This window comes from Colias eurytheme, chromosome 10 (genome assembly GCF_061535395.1).
Source record: "Colias eurytheme isolate Ceu_HAF_F1 chromosome 10, ilColEury1 Martin Lab GWU primary, whole genome shotgun sequence".
NCBI classification, from domain to species: Eukaryota; Metazoa; Arthropoda; class Insecta; order Lepidoptera; family Pieridae; genus Colias; species Colias eurytheme.
In genome coordinates, this window is record NC_142989.1 from 9,322,274 (window position 1) to 9,346,774 (window position 24,501).

General features: G+C 33.2%; 1 protein-coding gene across 1 annotated transcript; it reads right to left on the minus strand.

Annotated features, from left to right (window-relative positions):
• Positions 1-553: 553 nt before the first annotated feature.
• Positions 554-24,405, minus strand: LOC149905389 (xaa-Pro aminopeptidase 1-like). Its single transcript, XM_090106130.1, has 11 exons — positions 24,238-24,405; positions 7,676-7,917; positions 7,204-7,410; positions 6,743-6,959; positions 3,911-4,178; positions 3,383-3,644; positions 2,935-3,142; positions 2,370-2,603; positions 2,017-2,088; positions 1,188-1,342; positions 554-815 (listed from the first exon to the last, which is right to left on the minus strand). The coding sequence occupies exons 1-11, from the start codon at positions 24,278-24,280 to the stop codon at positions 594-596; spliced, it is 2,130 nt and encodes a 709-aa protein (XP_089962256.1). The 5' UTR covers positions 24,281-24,405; the 3' UTR covers positions 554-593.
• Positions 24,406-24,501: the final 96 nt, after the last annotated feature.

Here is a 24,501-nt window from a genome sequence, read left to right on the forward strand (position 1 = left end):
AATCTAAACATATAGATTGATAAAATTAATAAAGTCTATCTAACGACTTACGTACAACACATCTATCTATCTATGTTAATAAATAAAACATGTTAAATTACTAATATAATAATAAGTCGATTATAGTACCTAGTTGGTACACAAATATAGTGTAATTTTAAAAATAAATAAATTTTTGTAGGCAATAAGATAAGCAAAATTAAGGTTTAATACAAATGCTTCATTCTATATCAAACATTTCATTCATTTCTTCATTTTTCACAATACTTGAATAATACTAGGTACGAATTAATACTTCTCAGTCACATCATACATTACAGCAAAAAAATAAAGGAAAATAAGTACCATATTGACTTTGAAATGTTAAGGTACTAAATATTTTAGACACATTACATAGAATTTAAAGCTAACCTTCGATATGATGAAAGATAATTACAATCTAGATTAATTAATACTAGAACAATTTAATTATAATCAAGAAGCACATTTCAAATATACAACTCATAGTCTTACAAGCGCGAATCTATAAATTATAAACTTGAAATGAAAAAACAATAGAAATAAACACTCTTTTTCTTTATAAACACAACATTTTAATGAACAAGAGCAACACATAGACACACGAAATATAACATGAAGATTGCAATAAAATGTTTATTGGCAGAACTAGAGGCAGTTTTCTTCATTTTTGAGGGCAATTCGATCTCTATAGTTTTGTTCATCACCCAGTAGTAGACGTCTGTGAGCCCCTGTGCTGTTAATTCTGGTCCGATGGTGGTACGAATTCTTTTGTTGTACGCGTTTAGCCAATTTATCTGAAAAATATTCGGTTATTATATTGGAAAAATACATTTTCAGCGAAGGTAGGGAATGCAAAAATAAAGCGAAATTAGTTTTACTATATAAATTCAAAACAATTTTGAAGATTATTTCGCTGGTAGAAAATTCCTGACTGCTATTTCTATTCTTAAAGCTGTATAGAAATAGGTTAAATTTTTGTTTTAAAATAACAATGTTATTTTAAACTTGTCTGGAGGTTTACCTACATGAAAATGTAAGACTTCCAAAAGTAGAGTCCCCTTCTTAATATTTTAAACGTTGAAACATTCATACGAACTCTCACTCTCACACTCAAACGAACATAACTTATGTTATGCAAAGACACATTAAAACATTACAGTACATACCTCGTAATCAGTCAGTAAATTTCGGTCGATAAGCTTAGGCTCGTAGGGGATGAGAGTGGCTTCTCTAAAGCCCAGGAATCCTGCTGGCCGAGATATCACTTCGAGCACATTACTCAGCTTCACTCCGAATTTTCCAAACTCGTGCCATGCTGGTTCTAGATTAGAAATTTATTAATAGACTACAGGCCCGTGTTGAAAAAATTATGGGTCATTTGACCCACCACCTGACCTATCTAGAATGATATAAGAGCATAAAATAATAAGATTCAGCACTATGACGTCACTTGTAAGCTGTCCACCTGAGTGCAGATGAGAATTCGAAGGTTCAGGTAGAGATTTTCTCCCCTTGTCTCCATGATTTTTGTACGGCGTTGCGGAATAATTGATTAAAAGTAGTATAGAAATAGTATGACACAGATGCCGTACAAAATCAAATGACCAAATTTACCCCGGCAACTGTCGAAAAATAAAAATAAATTCCGACTTTGTGGACCACCATTTTTGTACGGCATCTATGTCATACTATTTCTATACTGCTTTTAAGCCATTATTCCGCAACGCCGTACAAAAATCATGGTGACAAGGGGAGAAAATCTCTACCTGAACTTTCGAATTCTCACCTGCACTCAGGTGGACAGCTTACGAGTGACGTCATAGTACTCATAGTGCTGAATCTTATTATTTTATGCTCTTATATCATTCTAGATAGGTCAGGTGGTGGGTCAAATGACCCATAATTTTTTCAACATGGGCCTGTAGTCTATAAGGTCATAAACAAGCTTTATTACTTTTGTTTCTAAAAAATATTTAAATAAAAATAAATATCTACCGCTTGTAATAAAATATCCTTCTCGGAACGGGTGTAAGTTTGTATCTTGGCGGTAATCGATGACCACAGGATCTGTGATAAAAAAGGTAATGTAGAGATATATATTCTGGTTTATTTGTTACACTCGTTATACTATTATCAGTAAGTAGGTAAAGCGAATGTTGTATCAAATATCAATTATAATTTGGTCTACGTAGTTACCTACTACTCATGGTACGTTTTAAGTGTAGGTAATAGTTATAAAAATTTAAATAAACAAATCACTTCGTACTTTTTCAATGCAATTTTTTTAATTGTTTTCATAATCGAAACTTACAATAATCATTCACATTTGCTACCACTATATTTCATACCTTCTCGTCGATTAAGTGCCGCGCCCACGCCATGTCCTGTAGGCAACAGATAATCCTGCCTATGTGCCCACAGCGGGGCCCTAGCGGCGGGGTCCGCGTGGGCCGCGGGCAGCGTGCCCGGCGCCTGCAGCAGGGACAGCGCCGCGAGCGAGCGGAGCACGGTGGTGTAGGCACGCCGCTCTTGTGCGGATGGCACGCCGTAGTGTAATGTGCGGGTCACTACTGTTGTGCCCTCTGATAATGATATTTAAAGTTGTGTACTTTAATACTAATATAATGTAAAAAAATACAGGAGTATTATTACTACATCGCCACATGTCAGATGGTACCCGATCATATAATGTGGTTAAGCGAATAAATTTCACTAGGCCTCTAGCATTAAATATTCGGTTATACCGACAAGGAATTACTGATTCATGATTGTAAAACAATACATAAATTACGATTTCCACGAATATTAAAGCTAATTACAAAAATAATTAAAATAAAGCCCATTTTCAGAACTTGGAAGTTCATAGGTAGGTACGCGGCAATGTTTCATAATTTAATTTAATCAAGTCCATACCTTCATACTGTCCTCCCGACTGTATAATAAGCGTGGAGTTAGTGAATATTCGTCTGTTAGTAGCATTAGTAGCGGTATATTCCGGTTCAGCCGAATTCGGGCCAAAAGCAACTCTTGTTCGCATTGACAGACCACGAAATCCTGCTTGAGTGGCGCGGGTTGCGTCTATTTTCTCGGCCACTATCGCCTCATAGAGTAACGACTTTCCCTTCAACAATAGGAGGTTTCAATTAAATTAAACATATCCATATATTTTTTTAATAGATAAAAGTCAAGAAAAGAATTAGTTAAGTAATCTTATCTCACTATGATCTGCTTTTCATGACGCAGTACATATTCATCTTTTAATAATTTTAATTAATTATTATTTCAGTGAAATAAAAGTTATTTTTTTAATTAAAGCAGCAAATTAAAAATAAGACCTAACTGTAAATAATTTTTCCTTTACCTTCTTCTCAATATAATTCAACACAGTGCACATAGCAACAGCGTCCCTTAAATGTGCCTTTTTCATGCCCTGTATTTCGGCAGGGTTCTTCTGAGCTTTCAAGTATATGATGGGGGAGGGTTGGAAGATTCGTTTCGATTGTGGAATAGCTTGCATAATGGCCGCAGAGGCTCCACGTTGGAAGGTCCCTCCAGTCGGTATGAGGATCTTGGTCTCTGGCGCTCGACGGAGGTCAGAATACACCATGCCGTAGTCATTGATTCTGATTGAAAAAGGGCTCGTATATTATCGCATTTATAAAATTTTTTACGAGCAAATATTATATTACATGTTATCATATTATAGGCACAAAAAAGTTAATTAATTCGGAAAAAGCTTCAGCTAAAATTTATCATCAATTTTTTTTGAAGTAGCTACTTCCACAAACGTACGATAGGAGGAATGAACAAACAATATCAGAGTTGATTCAAAATCATATGATTTTTCGAAACTCACTAGAAATTAAGTTGACTAATCCATAGGCCATACCTTGTACAATTATTAACATTGGGATGACAGTTATACGCCGCCAACGAATCCCGCTCCGGCATCATCAGCTTCCCTGGCGGAACGTACATCCTCACATCCTTATTGCTCACAATAACGAAAGCCTTCAACAGTGGTGCGTAAGGCAGGTCCTTGCCACGGATATTGAGGAGCCAGGCTACTTCATCAAGGGCAGTTACGATCATGGCATCCGCCCCAGCAGGGCGCAGTTCTGTCCTCACAGCCGCAACTTTTTCTTGCCAGGACATACCTGTTAATTAATTCATTGCAGTAGGTACATGAAACTAGTAGTTAGGATTTTTTTGGTTTAGAATTAATGCAAATAATAATATCAGAGCTATCGAAAAGTGTAAATTTTTTACAATCATTTTTTATAGTGGTTTTGAAAGCGGCTAACTTGTTCATGACTTAAGGTGCGACATATACCTATTAGACCGGACTCTCAGTGGAGTTTCGTTTGCAAAAATCGCGGACCTAAATCTGACTTCTGATATATATTGTATAGATCCCAGACATCCTATAGACAGATGTTGCCAACCAGTTTTGTGGTCCCCCTGCCCGCACCCCGGTAATTAAATATGGCATACAAAGAAAAAAATAAATTTCCAAAACATGCCGTGTGGGGTATCAAATGAAAGAGCTTATTGAGTAGATCACGAATATATAGCATACTATATACATTTCTTACACTTTCTCTAAGATTTTTTAGAAAATTTACGAAAATGGTCCATTTTTGAGTTAACTTTAAACCACTATAGATTGAAAACTCATGAATATATTTTTTAAATTATTATTTTAAATAATTAACAATAGTCCATTGTTTACGATTCAATATTTTTGGGAGTATTTATTGACCTACAAAAGGCTTTCGATACCGTTTCTCACGAACTTCTAATAAAGAAATTAGCATCCATTAACATTACTGGTACCTAAAGCACTAGATATGCTGAAATCATATTTAAAAAATCGATCACAAATCGTTAAAATAGATAACTACAATAGCATTCCCTTACCAATTACATGTGGCATACCACAAGGTTCGATTTTAGGCCCATTGCTTTTTTTAATTTATATTAATAATTTACAAGATCTAAAACTAATTAATGGTCATCTAACACTTTATGCGGATGACACCTGTCTGTTTTATTTTGGTCCCTCTATACATGACATGATAAAGCAAGCACAAAATGATTTAAATAAATTAAATAAATGGTTTCAATACAATCTACTAACAATAAATATATCTAAAACGTGTTATATTAAATTCAAAGCTCAGAACAAAATTATTCCACCACACGCTCCACTTAAAATTAACGGTGTTGTATTAGAACAGAAAACCCACGAGAAATACCTAGGTTTGCGAATCGACAGCTCTCTAAAATGGAATTATCACATCGACCACCTAAAAAATAAATTATCAGCACTTCTTAGATCTCTGCGTAATATCACTTCTTGCATTCCTCATAAATTACGCCACACCATCTACAACACGTTAGTCAAACCGCACCTAATGTATTTAATAGAAGTATGGGGTAGCGCTTACAAAAATAAATTAGCGCCACTACAAATTTTACAAAATAAAATTATTAAAATCATTTTTAACTATCCTTTTTTAACTTCTACGAATAAAATCTACGACGATACTAAAATAATGAATTTAAAACAATTATACTTTTATAATACGTGTATGTTCATCCACAAAGCGCTACACAAAAACATAAATACAAATATTTTATTCTCAACATCAAATCGCCACTATCCTAATAGACGAGCTAGCTATCTTGCCCTCCCGAAGATCCGAACGAATTATGGAAGGCGAACGGCAACATACGAGGGAGCACGTTTCTATAACGGATTGCCAAGCAAATTGAAAAGTGTAAACTCATTCATTGTATTCAAAAAACAATTATTGAAACACATCCTGGAAGACCACACGCTCAAACTTTGAATGCAATGAATGAGTAGGTACCTACCTAACCTAACTTAACTAATGTAAATAACCTACTCTAAATATTTAAATAACGAATGTTATTTTTTATACATACCTATGTTTAAAATTAAGTTTCTCATGTAAGTGACTTATTGTCTTAATGGGAATAAATGTCTTTAAACCTTATATTTCGTACAGTGAAATAGTTGCATGGGGGAGTGGGGGGAGCATTCAAAGATGGCGAGTATATTTTCAAGTTCATATAGTATATAGTTATTTTCATCAAATCCACCACATAGCTCACTTATATTATATTACGAACTATTGAATCATAAACAATGGACTATTGTTAATTATTTAAAATAATAATTTAAAAAATATATTCATGAGTTTTCAATCTATAGTGGTTTAAAGTTAACTCAAAAATGGACCATTTTCGTAAATTTTCTAAAAAATCTTAGAGAAAGTGTAAGAAATGTATATAGTATGCTATATATTCGTGATCTACTCAATAAGCTCTTTCATTTGATACCCTACACGGCATGTTTTGGAAATTTTTATTTTTTTCTTTGTATGCCATATTTAATTACCGGGGTGCGGGCAGGGGGACCACAAAACTGGTTGGCAACATCTGTCTATAGGATTTCTGGGATCTATACAATATATATCAGAAGTCAGATTTAGGTCCGCGATTTTTGCAAACGAACATCTCCTTGGAGCCTGCTCTATATATAAAATACTATTTAATATAAAAATCATTTAATGTATTATAATATTCAAAATACATGACGTATTACAACAAAAATTACCACCCTAAAACAAACTTCATCTACCTATTGTATTAATTATTATGGTCAGACAGTTACTCACTACTTAGTACTTACCTACGTACTCCGGATTATGAGACATAGCGACTACCCTCGTGAACTCAGGTCGTTTTCGCTCAGGATCTGTCTCTTCATTCCACAGCTGGTCCAGCAACGTGGAATGGGCGATAAGCTGTAAGTTCTCACGCTGCAAGCTGGACAGGATCATTTGCCATTCACCGATGGAGGTGAGGCGCGCGTCGGCACCTACGCGGCCACTACGTCCGGGTCGTTCCTTAAATATGTCAGAAATAAAGTTACTCAAGTACATAGAGATACATAAAATAATGGTTTTTATGTAATATGTTGCTATTTATAACGTAATAATAGCAACTTGATATCCATCAAATAAATAAAGCATTTATTCGCGGCTATCTTAGTTTGCTCTGACGATGTTACATTCATACGTATCTAAATACTTTAAATTATTATAGATTTTCGCAGCATTTCAAAGAAAAAAAAACAGTCAAAAGACATACAGCAATCCACTCAGCAATCGTAGGCTGACTAGGATCATCTCCATCCAACACGAGCCAGGCACAAGACAGCGTCATCCTGGCGCGTCGGAAGTAAGCTGACGGAACCCACAGCGCCGCTCCACCGTCAGCCACCACGGCTGCTGTGCCGGGCCCGTCCCAACCGCTTATGTATTCGAGACGACGCTCGTCTGCTGATGGCTCTTCACTCTGGTAATATTGCATTACAATTAACAATAAGCTGCAAGAGCACAATTTTTTTATTTAAATTTTATCGTTGTAGTGACACACAATGTTATAGCTATTCGTTAGAATAGTGTAGTACTTCTTGCATTTATTTACACGCAGCACTATCATGCCTTGGAATATATTTTAGAGAATTTTAACAAGTATGTTCGTTGCTTTTTGATTTATGTTTAAATGTAAATGTTAATTTTAGGCAGGTACAAATTAAACGACGTAAAAACGCTCTTACCAAATGCTCATCACTGTAAAACACAAGAAAGGCATCAAAGAAACCGTTCGATTGCGTATAGCTCGTATTCTTCATGGCATTCCGCAATCTGCCTAACGGCGTGGTATTGCTAGTTGCCTCCGCGCACACCGCGACAGGGGGAGTTAACTCCTGCAGCAGTGGAGGTGTCGTGGTCTGGGTCATCTGTGTGGTAGCTACTGATGTTGTAGAGGGAACGTAGGACATGCGCACGCCGCTGCATTCTGGAACAAATGTTGTAAATCATAAGTAAATGGGCGTCAGCATACCAAGTAGGTATTATGACTTTTCTTTTTAGAATTATATTTTTCTTCGTAGACTCATGAATTATATCATGCCTACAAAGTGCCAAGGTGTTTAGGTATCCACAAGGTGTTTACAGATCCATTGAACTTCATTTAACTGCATATATTATTTTGTTACAAATAATATAAAAGCAAGCACCATAACGGACAAATAAAATAACAAATGACACTCAACATAATGGTAAATACATATTGTATATCGTATATCATTAGTGTAGGTATGTGAATACTACGTATAAAATTGTTAAATCATTTTATGAACAAAATAGTTTTTTTATATCATTTTTGCTACATTTGCTGCTATAAATTATTCAAACCAATAACAAACGTACTAAAAATATAAAAAAAAAAGTGTGTGCGTGTAACCTTTACGCGCGATTGAAGTAAAACGCACATGTCAATATAACCTTGTTATTGAATATTATAAAATGTCGCAATTGTCAGAAAATTTATTTTTAATTTACTTATATTAAAAGTAATAAATAAACAAGTATATATATTGAGAGATTTTCAAAAAATTTTGCAATTTAAAATAATGTTTTTAAAACTGTTGAATTTTTCATTCACTTTGCTATTCACAATTGATCCGTTTGAAAATTTGAAAATAAATAATCCTAATTGATTATGATATTTGCCACTAGCTGGCGTATAAGTCAAGAAGCGTGTAGTATATGACATATACTTACAACCAATCAGAATTATTATTTTTAAATGGCGGAAACTACACAGCGTTACTTCCGTCAGAAAAAAAATCTGAGTTACTCCCTAGTCGCGCCTAAAGAAGTTTTACTTCAAAATGTGTGCGTGTACTAGTGTACACACGTAAGAAGTGAAACTTCTTTATGACCTTATTTTTCAAAAAATAATTTACTATGTATATGCAACTTTACTGAAATACGTCAATAACGCGTGGTAGGGATAAAAACAAGATGGCGCGTAACGGAAAAATGTTACACTAAATTTTTTTCCAACCCCGATAAAGAAGTTTCACTTCAATAATGCAGTTACTTACAAATTACTTTTAGAATTCATGCAGCTTCTATTAGGATGAAACGACATGTGATAGAATGCGACGGCTATCCTTTTATCTCTGTCGCGGTGAACGTGTAAAAAATATCCATGAGAAGGAGAAAGCGGCTAGCGACAGCAGAGCTAACGACGCGGGAATGTACCAGGATAACAGAGCATTATAGGAGCGACAAAGGTTAAAAGCTCTCGGAAAGCTCTCGAGTGGGACAGGGAAAACAGAGGGTGCGCGTTCTCTCCGTCACGCTACGGACTACAAGCGCTCTATACAAACTCGCACACAATGTAACCTTCATTCACACATGTAAATAATAGGGATGTGGCCTAGAGTTAACGTTTTGTTGGTCTTAACAAATTAAATAAGGTATAGAATTAAAATATTTAATTAACAGACAGAATTATGCAAATAAATATATTCTAAATATTTTCAAATTGTACAAAATGTGTGGGTTTTGTAAATTAGGCCTTTAATAATGGTGAATATAATATTTCTATTGTAGATCATACATGAACATGATATAAGCGTTCCAGGAATAGAGCATATTTACTAGAGCTAGCCAGCCAGCCAACCAACCCGAACTTAGGAGGTACCCAAGGGATGTAGATTGAGATGACGTCAACAAACAATAGGGACGCAGGACAGACTAGGAGGTTATACACTCAGTCCCTTTCCCTTTCATCGACATGCGTTATCAAACAAAAACAACACGTATATGACGATCATAGTAAAAACTAAGTCCTTGTTATAGTTGTTTATTATGTAAAATAAACATAATATCATAAATTGTCTTTACATTTCCAAAACCTTTATGATTCATTTATCTCATACGTTTTCACAAGAGTCGCGTTTTTTTGTCAATTTTTTGTATTTAAAATACGCATCATTCGATATAATAATTATAATCCTTATTATCTAGCACTGGGCTGTAGAACAAGTGACGTATATTGCGCACAAAATAAAACAGTAAAAGTCAATGAAAGGTCCTTTTCGGTCCAAGACCCTTCCCTTAGGACGTGTAGGCGCTGTCCCAAAGGGACAAAATATCCTGTGGCTACCAGGGTAGCACATTACTGTAAGAGGTTTGTGCGTGTCGTCATCCTGCGAAAGGATCGGCTCAAGGACATCAGTCAGAAGTGCGTTGCACCCTCGCGCCGGGCATTCACATCGTTGCGTTGCAACTTGCAACTTGCAATGCGATAGTACGACGCGACGTCATAATGTTTTAAAACACGCTATACTCGCTCACTTGATACAACTCTGTACTAAAACTATATTAACTTCGATTATAGAGTTATATTAAATAAAAAACAGAATCTATATTTTTTTTATTAAAAGAAAATAATATAAATAAAATTTAAAAATAACCTATCACCATGTTCACCAGTTTAATTAAATGAACCAGGCTGCTGTTAGTTGTTTATTAATTATTTATTCAAAAAACTGTGAGTATTATGCTTACCATAACAACAATAACGGATAAAAGCATTTGCATAAAATAAGCATCCATAACTAAATAAAATAAAAAAAAGAACATAAAAAACCTATTGTCAGATGAAGTATAAGTTACAAATCAATCAACTGTACTGCACTTACTCAAAATTACAAGAAAGAACCTTATTACCTGAGAGCGAGCTTTCATTTTATCCTAACCGGAATGAAAGCGTTAAATTAAAGCCGGACGGACGGACCTTCAATGATAACAGATAATAAAAAAGTGCGTGTGCGTGAGAACAATGGTTTGCTCCCTTTTTGTACCAGGGGTATATGGGTCGCATGGAGATAAAAGTTTGGAGAGAACAATACCAGACAATACGGCGAGGGATAGCCACGGTCAAGGCGGGGGAACATGCTATCGTTTGAAAATTTCTGTAGCATTTGTTGTATGAGTATAGACTTTAAGGTAGACTAATAAGGATTATTGTTAAATGTATCATAATGGCTCTAGTATACATACTCTACCCTTAATCGAAAGAGACAAAACGTTCTATGGTGAAATAAAACTTATAAGGATGTCGTCTCTATCAAATACAATATAATATTAAACATGTAAAGGGACACAATATGAACGCAATCCATGAATTTAAAGTTACATACTAAGACTTTCATAGCATTTCGGAGTATATTATGGATCATGTTTTCTTACTACTTTGGTAAGAAATATTAAATACCAATAATTATATAATACATATAAAATTTATAAAAAAATAAAATAAATGAAGCATAGCTTAAAAATTAAAATTATTGGATAATTATTGAAAATGTTGAAAAGTTATGACTTCTTTAACTTTTTTAGGTTTGATTAAAAAATGTGTCTAAATGCAATGGGTTTATTAACTGATATAAATGACCTTTCATAATAAACTATAAATAGAGAAATGACGCATTCGTGTTTTTATTTATGGAGAAAGTGAAGCAGGACGAGAACAGCGCTAAATGACGTCACTTTTATACCAGGATAGCATGGGATAGAAAGGGATTTAGAGGATACGCACACTGTACAAGATACATATATACAGAAAAATAGGTCAATTGTCATTGCGTTTAAATACCTTGAGATATGTATTCAATTCAATTTCGATCGATGTTGTTAGAATACATTTTTAAGTCACGTTAAAATAAAAAAAATTGCAGATAATAAATTGTTTCCTACATGTGGTTTTTACCATATAGAAAATCATCGGGTCGTATGCCTATTGCCTATAATCTCGATGGTATCATAAACTGTTACCCAATTAAAATAAATCAAGTCTCTTCTCCTATCTCTAAAGTCTTACATTTAAAAACAAACCGTAAAAACGCGCAAGTATTTTGTGAACTGACGCCCTAGAGTCCGCCCGCCCGCCCTAGATTATGCTAGGGGCATTATGCAAAAAGAAAATATACTTAAGTAAAAATAATAATATAATTTGTTAGTAAAAATGGTAAAAATAATAATTTTATCCATAAGTAGCTTGTATTAAACTAAGACGTTAATTTTGAAACAATAACTGTAGTTAATTTGAATTCACGTGAAACTCGTAAATTAACCTTTTTACAATATTATTACCATCATCATAAAATAAGTGAGGATAATACTTCAAGTAAAAGAAATTATATGAATTATTTTCGAATTGTTCCATGGAAGTTCCAAATAATAGTTTGCAAAATATATTTCAAGTACTAGGCGCACTTAAAATCGTAGAGGTGGATGATTCACAAACTATGTAATAGGTTTCTAATGCATATGAGAAGGTATTTCACAAATGGTCCATAAAACTTACAAACTTATACTATCCTAGTAAAATTAAATGATGTACAATTCAATTTGTTAATGCTTCCTTGGTAGGTACAAAAGTAGTGGTAAGTTAAGAATATGGAGCATCTGAAATAAATGAAAATCAACTATTAACATACTATCTATTTTATTTGTTTTTCATACTTATTATTAAAATATATTTGGATTATTTAAAATTGTAGAGTCTTTGTAGAGTAATAGAAGCTAATTATGTAATTGTAAACTGTTATTTTTCATTGAACACAAAAAAATTTACTGTAAGATTATGCAGAAATTAAATTGCGTAGGCTGATCTCGAGTGTGTGTTATTAGAGCCGCATAAACTGAATGCATTTAACAATTCGTTCGTAATATTGTGAGAATACATGCTGGAAACGTAAGTAATATAAATACCGCATTCGCTTACTTACTCTACATGATGTTTTTTAATGTAAATGGATTCTAAGTTTAATGGGAAGAAATATTTTCGGTTAGGAATCAGTCTATTATAACATATTAGCACATAGTGTCGTTTGTTATGAATAAAGAAGCAATTAGAAGTTATTTAGAAGTCTTAGTTTTGCCGAGAAATAAGTAATCTTCAAGATAAGTAAAACTTAATAATGGATGAAACAAAACATCTTAACGCTCAGTTAAACCTCTCGCTCAGTTCCCTGCTTCACGAAGTAGGATAGCATTACAGTTGTGGAACAAGAGGAAAAGAGTGAGAACATGTAGAGCTGTTGAACTTGATAGTGAAATGTAGGACAAGTTGCACTCCTTGGAAGTGCTGCAACTCTAGTGCAATGGATGTTGTTGACGCGTCATTGCATAAAGGTGATTTGCGAATAACATTGGACTCGTGGTATAATGACGCGTCGTGACAACATAGAGAGAATCTGTGATAGAGCTAAAATAATTACATATTTAATATTTTTCTAATAAGTCTTCATTGTAAGATGAAAAATGTATAAAAATTAATAATACAATTATATTATTCCATGTAGGCCGTAGGGAATACAACACGATTGATAAAGTTATTTGATTTGATATAAAATAAAAAAATGTACGTATGTAGGACAGGTTGGATGTGTGTAGCCACGTGTCCGAAAGGGTTAACATGTGGGCTACATATACCAGGGTAGCATGAGTAACGTGGAGTAAAACCGTCACATGTGTGGAGCTCGTGTGTGTAACCCTCCGCCCGACAAGGTTAATAAGGGTGGAGTTCGTAACGTTGCGTATGTGGAACTGCCTGTAGACAGTTGCGTTGAAGTATACGTGTATGTGTGCCCGCTTCCCTTCCTCGCAATATTGTAAACTGAAATAATATGTATACGCTACAACGCGTTTTGTTCTTTAACATAAAAATAAAAAATATTATAAAATTAATAACGTAAGTTACAAATACTTTTGTTATTTCATGTTTTGAAGCGAAAAATTTAACAATAAGTTAATTTTTTCTTATATATGACTGTAAGATTTTATTCATACATATTTCAACAGATATGAGTGTACTTTCATATTTTGCTTATCACTCTGTAAAAAAATACCTACTGGGCTTATAGCAGCAACCATAGAGTTAATAAACGTGAAATAAATTATGTCATAAACAATTATATCACTTATTCTGGATAAGAATTATAGTTAATTTACTTATGATAAAGAACAAGTGTTTCAAAATAAACTCTGGAATTCGAGAACATTCCTAAAGACTATTTAATATTTATGTTACCCTGATCCATGAGATTCAAGTGAGGCCATCTTTGTACACAGGTTTGGCATAAGAAGTTAGACAGAGAGAGAGAGAGATAGAGTTTCTCATTTTATTTTTCATAAGAAAGATTTTCACGTTATTCAATGATCGAAATTGTAACACATACTGGATGATAGAGCCTTATAAATATTAATTCTTTAGAGATTGAATGCTAAGCGATGTTTAAGACTTTTTATATAATTTTTCAGCGATATTTAAGTATTGCCGTTACATTTTGCTCTATCAATGCTCTATGTTTGTCATTTCTAGGTTTTACAGTCCAAGTCTAAGCCGAGACTTCAGAATGTTGAATTATACTCATTCCTTTTTTATCATCAGGAATTAAAAAGACATAAATTAATACTATACTATGTACCTACATCTTTAGTTTCTTTTTTCATAAAACGGAGTTTTCTTTTGATCATACGTAAATCGTTCGTAAATGTTTCATACCTGTGAAGGTATCGCTTTAACAACATTGCCGCATGCCGTAGGACGCGGTACAACGCACAACGAACCAAAAATACCTTTCAAAACGCCCTTTCTTATAAACCCTTTAGTACTTATGCTATCCTGGTATACAAAGTCATTGGGAGTGACATGCCCATTATTTTGTTATTTAAGAAGATCCCTTCCAATTTACACCTTCCTTGCCTCATCGCCCATCGTCATGGCCCTTCACAATTTTGTTTTAATTACCACGCATGTTAATAGCCTTTTTTGTTTCAGTGAATAATTCAACAATGTCACACTTAAAATGTGATTGTTATGTGTTTGTCCAATAGCGTGCTAGCACGGAATGTTAATAAAACTCTTATTGGTAAAAAAGTAAATTTTAATACCAATGAAGGGTTTGTTGTTTGTTTAATGTGGCGAAAGCCCTTTTAAATTATTTATAATAAAACACAAGTTACTAGGAACACAGAACGTATGAAGAGTTTGCGAAGGGCCGTCAAAGGGCTCGAAGACTTTCAAGGTTTAGCTACGCAATGGGCGTGGCGACTTCGACCAATCGTGCGAAGGAACCTTACGCAAGATTGTACGCATTGCCGCGGCCGTCGCCCTTCTCTACCTACGGACTGTATTGAAACTGGCGGGCATTGAATGAATATATTATTTTATTTTAAAATACTAATACAATTACAATACAAATTTTATTCGAATATTCAATTCAAAATTTAACGAGTTCAAATTAAAAAAAATATTAAAATGAATTTTAACTCTACATTCTACAATTTTTTTGAAGGGAAAACTTCTTTAGCGGCGTTGGGTATAAAATCTTAAACTCGCGTCAGGACACGTGGCCTGATCGAAAAAGCGTAAGACGGATGTTTTTTTTTAGCCCTTATATTCCATGCGTAAGACGGATACCATTCCAAAATATCAAACATGCTGAACGTTAATAATCAAGTTTTCACTTCTGCCGGCACTCCCGGAGTGCAACCCGTCTTTTTTTTTAAGTTTTAACGTTCAAAATTATGAAAATAAAATGATAATTTGTTGCTCTACATTCTAAAATATATTTTTGGTTTTCGTTTAAATCAAGTAATTCATTATGGAATTTAAAATCAATTTCTAAATATTTAATAACTTATTCTTCTACTCAATAATATTTATATTGACAAAAAAAAAACAATTTAATCATTTCAATTTTTATACTAAACTTAGGATTTAAAATTTAAGTAGGTAAGGTGGGAATAATGTGAGCATTTTTATAGTGTGTATTACCCACAATGACATAGAATCTATGTCATAGATTGTTCACTTAATAATAATATGATATTTACCTAATAACCTAATTATTTAATTTTATTTTCACTTGTAAGTATACCTACGACGATGCGATTCCACATTTCACACTATTAAAATGGTGAACATTATATTATAACTAGCGGTCCGCCCCGGCTTCGCCCGTGGTACATATTTACGTTTTCTCTACATAAGAACCATCCTCGTACTTCAAGGAATATAATAAAAAAAGAATTATCGAAATCGGTCCACCCGTTCTCGAGTTATGCGCTTACCAACACATTTTGCGATTCATTTTTATATATAAGACTAAAATATATTTTTGGTTTTCGTTTAAATCAAGTAATTCATTATTTAATTTAAAATCAATTTCTAAATATTTAATAACTTATTCTTCTACTCAATAATATTTATATAAGCAAATAAAAAAAAATATACCTAATTTAATCATTTAAATTTTTATACTAAACGTGACTTAACTTGGGATTTAAATTTTATGTAGGTGTGAATAATGTGAGCATTTTTATAGTGTGTATTACCCACAATGACATAGAATCTATGTCATAGATTGTTCACTTAATAATAATATGATATTTACTTAATAACCTATTTATTTAATTTTATTTTCACTCGTAAGTATTACGACGCGACGATGCGATTCCACATTTCTGATTTCACACTATTAAAATGGTGAAAATTATATTATAATGTTAAGGAACTTCTACGACTCTATCACAGAATATTAATAATAGCTAAGCTATGAAAATGCAAATTTTTTAATTTAATTTTCTTCGGCAATAGAGGTAAATTAAATATAATACAATAATCCACATCGAAAAAACAAATGATAACAATAAAATTAAAATAATGGTACATAATTAATTTGTAATACATAAGTTATTTTTAACTACGTAGAGCCATCCGCTATTGTCACTCTGCCTTGTAGAGTCTGAATATAATATGACGAAAGTTAAATAATCAAGAATAAACATACATTTTTGCAATTATTAATTAAATAATAACGGTCTTACTAATAAAATGTTACCCATTGATTGACGTTTCATGTGAGCAAGAGCAGGACATAGCCTATGGTAGAAAATGGTAGAAATTTATCCATTGTTTAACTTTTTGTTAGTAAGGCCGTAAGTAAGTAGATGTAATAAAAAAAATAATAATTAAAAAAAAGACGGGTTGCACTCCGGTAGTGCCGGCAGAAGTGAAAACTTGATTATTAACGTTCAGCATGTTTGATATTTTGGAATGGCATCCGTCTTACCGCTTACGCATGGAATATAAGGGCTAAAAAAAAAACATCCGTCTTACGCTTTTTCGATCAGGCCACGTGTCCTGACGCGAGTTTAAGATTTTATACCCAACGCCGCTAAAGAAGTTTTCACTTCAATAAATCTTTAAAATAAATAAATCTTTATTTGCCAATTGCCATTGGGGTAAAAATTCAATACTATCTACAGGAGTTGTAATAGGTTGACAGTTTAAATCTGTACGCACAGACGTACTCCTGATATTTCTGCGATCCCGGTGTGATTCGATGTTTGTGGTGGCTCGTAATCGAGTGAAAAATGGAATCGATGAATGATTAATAAATATTTAATTATTATTAATGCATATAAACTTATATATTTTGATGTTGTATAAATAAACATTTTATTACAACACACCAAATTAATTGATATTATTCATATATTATGATAACCGAATAATAATTATCTAGTAGGTACTATTTTCAAATCCTTTTATTTATAATATTTATTTTACATTAAGAACCAAAATAACATAATTATTGTAACTACGAAAGCACATAAAATCAACCATTGAACTTTGACAAGTAAAATAATAATAATTTACATTATAATATTTAATTTTATATTTTGTCGATATCTACAACACCCGTCCTTACTAATAAATAATGACGTCGATTGGGAAGTATCGGTGATTTCCGATAACGTCAAACTGTTCGGAAAATACCAAGACTACATGATTGTCGAGGAGCTGAGTTGACCAGAAATCAATACTCTCCAATAGGTTCAAAGTTGTAGGGATTGGTTCGGGTTCAGGTGAAACAGCAACGTCCATAAATAGCTATAGGTATGTATATATTTGACAGCCTATCCTTAGCCGCTTTCACGTCTGCGCACAAGTCATAACAGCGAGTGAGTGTATTGGGACTTTGCCAAAAGCCGGCAAATAAAAAAACAAGAAATGGTTTAAACTTTAATAGTAAATTAAAAATAGCAAAACATAATCAGTGAATAAAAGTGTCAATAAATAATATTTTTGTTCAATAGAAAAACCATTGATACATTTTTTAAATTTCAAAGGAATAAATAATAAAGGATCAAACTTTTATTTCTACCTTTAGAAGGAAAAGGACGAATATAAAAAAACAAGGTAAAAAATGACATAATGATATGCGTAATTAGATCGAAGAAGTATCAGGAACACATATATTCAAGGAGCAAATGCGCAAGGGCTTTTGAGCTTGGAAGGGCCATTGTAGGCAGGCTCTACGTCATACGCTGTCAAAAACAAAAAGGTACTTTTAAATTAACACCGTTTCTCAAAGCAATTGCTCCTTTGTGGTCAAGTTAATAAGATGCATATTACAAAACAGATGGATAGCAGGGGACCAATCTTCGGTGATAATAGTTATACTTAAAAATGAAAATATAAAATATTTTTTGAATAAGGAAAGATATATATGTATTATGTAAACGTATATGTATAAATATATTATGTATTAGTTTATCAGTGTAACAACAATTAATAATGTATTTTATTCTATATGGCAGAAATTATTCTTATTTTGTACCTATTCGCCGACTATGCTGAAATTCACAGATAAAATTAATCTCTATTATTTTTTATTTTCATACTTTCTTCAAGAATTTAAAAAACTCTACTTCAGAAAGGGTTGAAAATGTCTGAATTCAACTCACTAGGATAGCAGTTTGCACCAGAGTTCGAAAAAAGAATGGCGGTTTTTGGTAGAAAGCTTTGCTCTATGTAGAGATTATTGTGGATCTACTTCTACAAAAAGCTGACAAGAGTTGAATATTTGAAATTGTTGATCGTTGATTTTGAATCGTTTTCAAACAAAAAAACTATCTGTTATTATTACATTGATATTCATAATTCAAAATAAAATCAGATAGAATTTTTACTTAGCTCTATCAAAAGTAACGGTTATGACTTATGACTTATGACATACTGAAGAGCCACAATTTAGGTATAGTGCCACAAACTTATCTGACCCGGTGACGGTGTCACTGATGTCGCTTTCTTTTTATATAAACAAAATATTTCGTATGAAAAGTCTGTGAAAATGTGACATTTCAAAATGGCGGCACGTAGTTCCAGTTTTTGCCACCGGGTCAGATAAGTTTGTGGCACTGTAGCTTTGTAATCGTAACTTTGACATTTATTTATTTTAAATTCAGAACATTGACAATAAAAAAAGAAAATTTGAATATCAAGAAAACTAAGAAATGTTTAAGATATCGGTTAACTTTAATGTCAAGTCAATATTGATGTTAAACTTAACTGGTCAAGTGGCCAGTTTATCTCTGTCGGTCTGTCCGTGCGTTGCCAAGTGGGCATCGTAACGGGTTGAGCGCGGCGGCCAATGCACCAGGCGCTCAGAGTCACTCGGTGGTGTCACTGTGAAGTGCATCGACCCGCTTTGTGCATTCTCCTTCAACTGCAGTATTGCTATACTGCTCACACGCTGCATACAATACAAGAGTGTGGGGGAAACAACCGGTTGATTGGTGTAGAGGCGTTTGTGTTTATTATATTCAATTTGGTTACAAAATACAACGTCGGATAAAAAACATGTTAATTAAGTTAATGTAAAAATACATTGGTATAATTATCATTAAACAGCAAAACTTTTAGATGGACATAATAGCTGACATGAAGACGAGCCAGCTTTTTATTGCGTTGGTCACGAAATGTGTCGATTGACGTGACCCTTTTGCCAAATTATGACACGCTGACCTAAAAATTAAGTAACTAAAAACTGCCTACGTACCTATATAATATACCTATGTAGTTGAAGAACTTAATTAAGGTAATTTATATTTTATTCCCTAAAACATTTGAAGTGTATTATTATCCTTGTAAGGTATAAAATATTATAGTAAAATAGTTTTATACTGTTTCAGAAAATTAGGCAGATAATATCATGGACTAATATAATTTAATATTTGTCTATGATAATATCATTTGCTGTTTTTAATGTGACACCATCATAGCAATACATAGAATTATGTTTTCGCAATTAATTATATTAAAATTATACTTTAAATTCTAAACCAGGCGAGTTACCGCTAATTTTCCATAATATATAAAAATGAATCGCAAAATGTGTTGGTAAGCGCATAACTCGAGAACGGGTGGACCGATTTCGATAATTCTTTTTTTATTATATTCCTTGAAGTACGAGGATGGTTCTTATGTAGAGAAAACGTAAATATGTACCACGGGCGAAGCCGGGGCGGACCGCTAGTTTTCCATAAGGATCAAAAGCTTCACATATGACACAGTTCTTTAACAATACGGATTAGCCCCAAAAAACAATAACTAATTCATGAAAGAGCAATCTTCTCACGAATTCGTCTGTCGTCATCTGACTATTTTCTCAGAGACAGTGATTATTTTCAATTAACCAGAATCGGAAACTTTTCTGTCTTTTATCACATATTGTTCTGAATATAAAGTTTTCGGAATTCTAGCTCTATTTCTAAAACTCTACTTTTCTATACCTCGAAATTATAGAGAGCAGTAAACTCTACATTAAATTTTATACAAGACGCAACTTAAAGATGTGCATTGTGCGGTGTGCCTCATTAATTATGTAGAGCACAGATACCTAATGATACTGTACTAGAGGGAATCTATAACTCTATATGTATAAAAAATATGTACTAAAAGAGGATTTAGAGATGGTATTTATAAGCTTGCTATTTTTTAAGAAATATAGAATATTTCCAGCTGTAATATGTGTGCATTCGAGCATTGAATAAATTCACAAACATGCAAAAAAAAATTGGCAAGCCATTAAACGGGTTAGTAGGACATCAGCGAAATGAAGAAACTGGATTTATAGGGTGCGGCGTGGCCTTTACGAACCCTCGCTGGTGATGTTACCCTAGTCGAAGTTTATTTTTATGGGGTACGGATAATGTCAGGGGAGTGGCGGGCGCCGCCTTCGGTACCTTATATAGCATGCGTTCAGCGTTGGCTTTTACGATCCCATTGAGACATTAAAGTAAGTGCCAATTGCCATGATTATTCTTTCGTTAAGATGATACGTGAGTTATCTAAGTGTCAAATTAACAATTAGGTAGTTATTTAAATGAAATAATTTAGAAGAATCAGGTGGAGCTGTGTCGGTGCAAGTGTTAAAAATTTAAATAAAACAATACTTATACTGATAGTAGTATCTATTCTAGTTGCAGCCAGCTGAATAAAATTTTCATGTACGCTACAAAATAAAAATTAAACTAAATTCGTGTGTCTACGATGAATATTTTGTATCTGAAGCTCTTAGATATTCTGTAGCTTTTAATGTCAGAAAATTATTAACGGTTTATGTACCGCTACTGGTAAAGTATTTTATCCGTGGAACTACTGGCGCTAAGAACCTATTATTACCTGACGTTCAAATAGTACATAATTATAGCTTCCGAGATAAGAGCGGGTCTTAACGAACCACGAAGGCTCAAAAAGAAAATAAAAAATTCGTCGGGAACGTACATCCTTCGACCATTTCATGTTTGCCTAGTACATCGGGAACAAAAGTGTCGATATTTCTCAGGATCACGTCTCAAGTCCCGGGAATCAGGATCCCAAGTCTATCGCTATCCTTTTCACATCCTGGGTTGCACTAGTCACACTTGTGTAAAAGCTTTCGCCTTGAAAGCTTTATGGAAAGCGACACCGATACAATTTCATTCGGTAGTGTTGTATTAACTAAAAAAAACTTAATATGTTTTCAATGAGTGTACTTTTTTCAGATTCACTTGTATCGTATGAATGTAAAGAAATTCCATGCATCCATTCCATCCTGACAATAATAATATGAAAAAAGTCATGATGATTTATTTATTAAGGATCATGAGAGGTAATCTATTTGGCCAGCGTCATGCTATGATATATAAAAAAGCTAGATACGTTACCCGCTCTCTATTTTGGCAAGAAAAAACTCAGCTAAGTGCCCGAGTTTCACTTAGTCACGCACCATTCAGCGTCGTGGCTGGACGTTCTTTTTATATTTTAATCGGCAGTTGTTATTACGAAGTACATGAGCGAGACATGTATTATGTCTCGTACGTGAGAGTGAAAGAGAGAACAACTGTATTGATGATAATGCGTTAGTAAGTAGGTATGTATTAATTACGCTGTTTTTTAGTGCAATGATGTTGGCGTATGCCGCGTTTACTAGTATAATAGGTCATTGGCGTCATGTGATATTTTTTTAATTTAAAAAGTTCATCGCATCGCTAAATCTTTTTTTTTAAATGTATTTGTCCATATTTAAAAACTCTACCTACTAATTTAAAGCTTAAGCAAATGGTGAGACTAACTTGTTTAAAATATAACGTAGGTAACAAAACCGTTTTTTGGTTAAAATATACCTATAATGTGTAATCAATAATTTATTTATAAGTAATTAACTAGCTTATTATCGAAGACATTGATGACATTGATCCACGATATTTCTGTTATTGTTTTTTTGTGGACAAACCTTTTTCACAGCTTTTTCAAAAATAAAAATTCAAATGTATTGCAATTAATAACAACCGACGGATCTGCTCAAGAATATACATATAAAATTAAGTGAGTATCCGCTATAAAAACTGGTCAAGTGCGTGTCTGGCCACACGCAGTGTTAGTTTCGTTTTTGCGCGAAAATTCCGCGTTACAACTGGCGCCTAGCGTCACCTATCGACATTTTTTGAAGTTAGATATTTCCGAGTAAAATAAAATAATTTTACAATGTACATTAGCAGAATCCGTCTCTAGCCAAGTCACATTATGAGGTTCAATAGGTCATTAGTTGTTAGCTTTGTGAAAATAATTCTATTATTCAAATTAAAAAAGTCATATTCTGTTACATCTAGTATCTTTCAGTGAAAGTCCTATCAAAATCGGTCGAGCCGTTCCAGATAAAAAGGGAAAAGTTTGAAAAAAGCGTGTGTGCCGAGCACATAATGATAAGTTAATCTTAGTTCATACAAATTAAATCTTTATGACGGTCATGGGCCTTGTATCTTTGATGAATTACTCTATACACATTACACAAAATATTGCATGTTGTGTATTGTTGTGTTATGTGTATAGTTATTAGGACATAGGACTTCTATACATAAAGTGCTCATGAACAATTTTAAGTTTTACATGCAATATGTTGAGACAATACAAATGCGTTACAATTAGAAGATAAACCATTCATATATTATGTGTGCTCGAAGTACATTTCTTTTACGTTTACAACAATATAGCAAATCCAAAATTTAATTGTGAACATGAAATATTTCTAAACCATAGATAATATAATTAAACCAGTAGTTAAACGTTCGTATAACCGCTCTAATAATAATCTTACTTACTCCCTGCAGCATAATATTAAGGTAGACTATCCATTTCAAGCGATATACGATAATTGGCGATAAATTGACTTACAATATTTCGGATACGGGTTTAATAGCAAATCGGAAGTGACCTAAAAGCTTGGGCGCCCTCTTCCGGGCAGATTAAACTTATCTTGATAAATTATATACCGATACGGGCCAATAAATAACTTGGGAAAACGATTTGTGAACGAAAAGGTTACTATAATACTTAATTTAATTAGCAAGTTGAATTTCGTTAACATAAAATGTATGGTTAAATCAAGCTAACAGTGAATGGATTATTTTTAAACTTTGTTAAAAAACGTTTTAAATTATAGGAATTTTGCAATTTTATTGTTGTTATGCAAAATATCATCTCATCCTCTTTTGGTCCTCTATGCGTCTTGAGTTTAGTTTTCCATGATAAAGAAAGAGTTAAATGCTAAAAGGCAGCTACTTACAAAGATTATTTTTGCCCAATAAAGCATGTGCTTTTGTCTTAAGTTTTTATTATAAGTCCCTTATTAGTATCTGCATTTTCTATGGAAAATTCTAAGTTCCCGGTGCTAAACTTTACAAATACTGAGTGCTCTACCACTCTACAAGTTACAACTTTCGCTATTTATATTTCTTTACATAGTTATGATTGTTGAGAAATTAAAAAAGTAAAGAAAAATCAGACGACTGTAATTGTAACCGTTATGTTGAAAATTTTCGCGTGTTCGGTAGTAGAGCCAATTTAATTACAAATCTCTATACCTAGGAAACTAAAAAAATAATTGATAAAAATATACCATGAAATATATTTAAAACTTACCTGCGCATAAAACGGCCAGCAAAATTAACGATGCAGTTTTCATTTTCAAGCAGAAAATGGTATCACTTTTTAAAATCTAGCAACACCATTTAAACTAAATTAAAAAAAAATGTATTAATTTTTTTTATGACACTAAAAAAGGCGCGAATTGTAAGCGCGTTCGTCGGGCTGTCAGGTGCGCTGTGATTTCAACTGTCCTGAAGGTTTGGCTTTCAGCGATTCAACCCCACCACCCCATGGTGATGTCAGAATGGGGACAGGGAG

Excerpts from the sequence above, each read along its gene's own strand:
- LOC149905389 (XM_090106130.1), bottom strand. The coding sequence starts at position 24,280 with ATGAAAACTGCATCGTTAATTTTGCTGGCCGTTTTATGCGCAG. Across the intron at positions 6,960-7,203 it reads CGATTGCTGAGTGGATTGCT|GAACGACCCGGACGTAGTGG; the intron begins GTATGTCTTTTG and ends GACATATTTAAG. Across the intron at positions 3,645-3,910 it reads AATGTTAATAATTGTACAAG|AATCAATGACTACGGCATGG; the intron begins GTATGGCCTATG and ends TTTTTCAATCAG.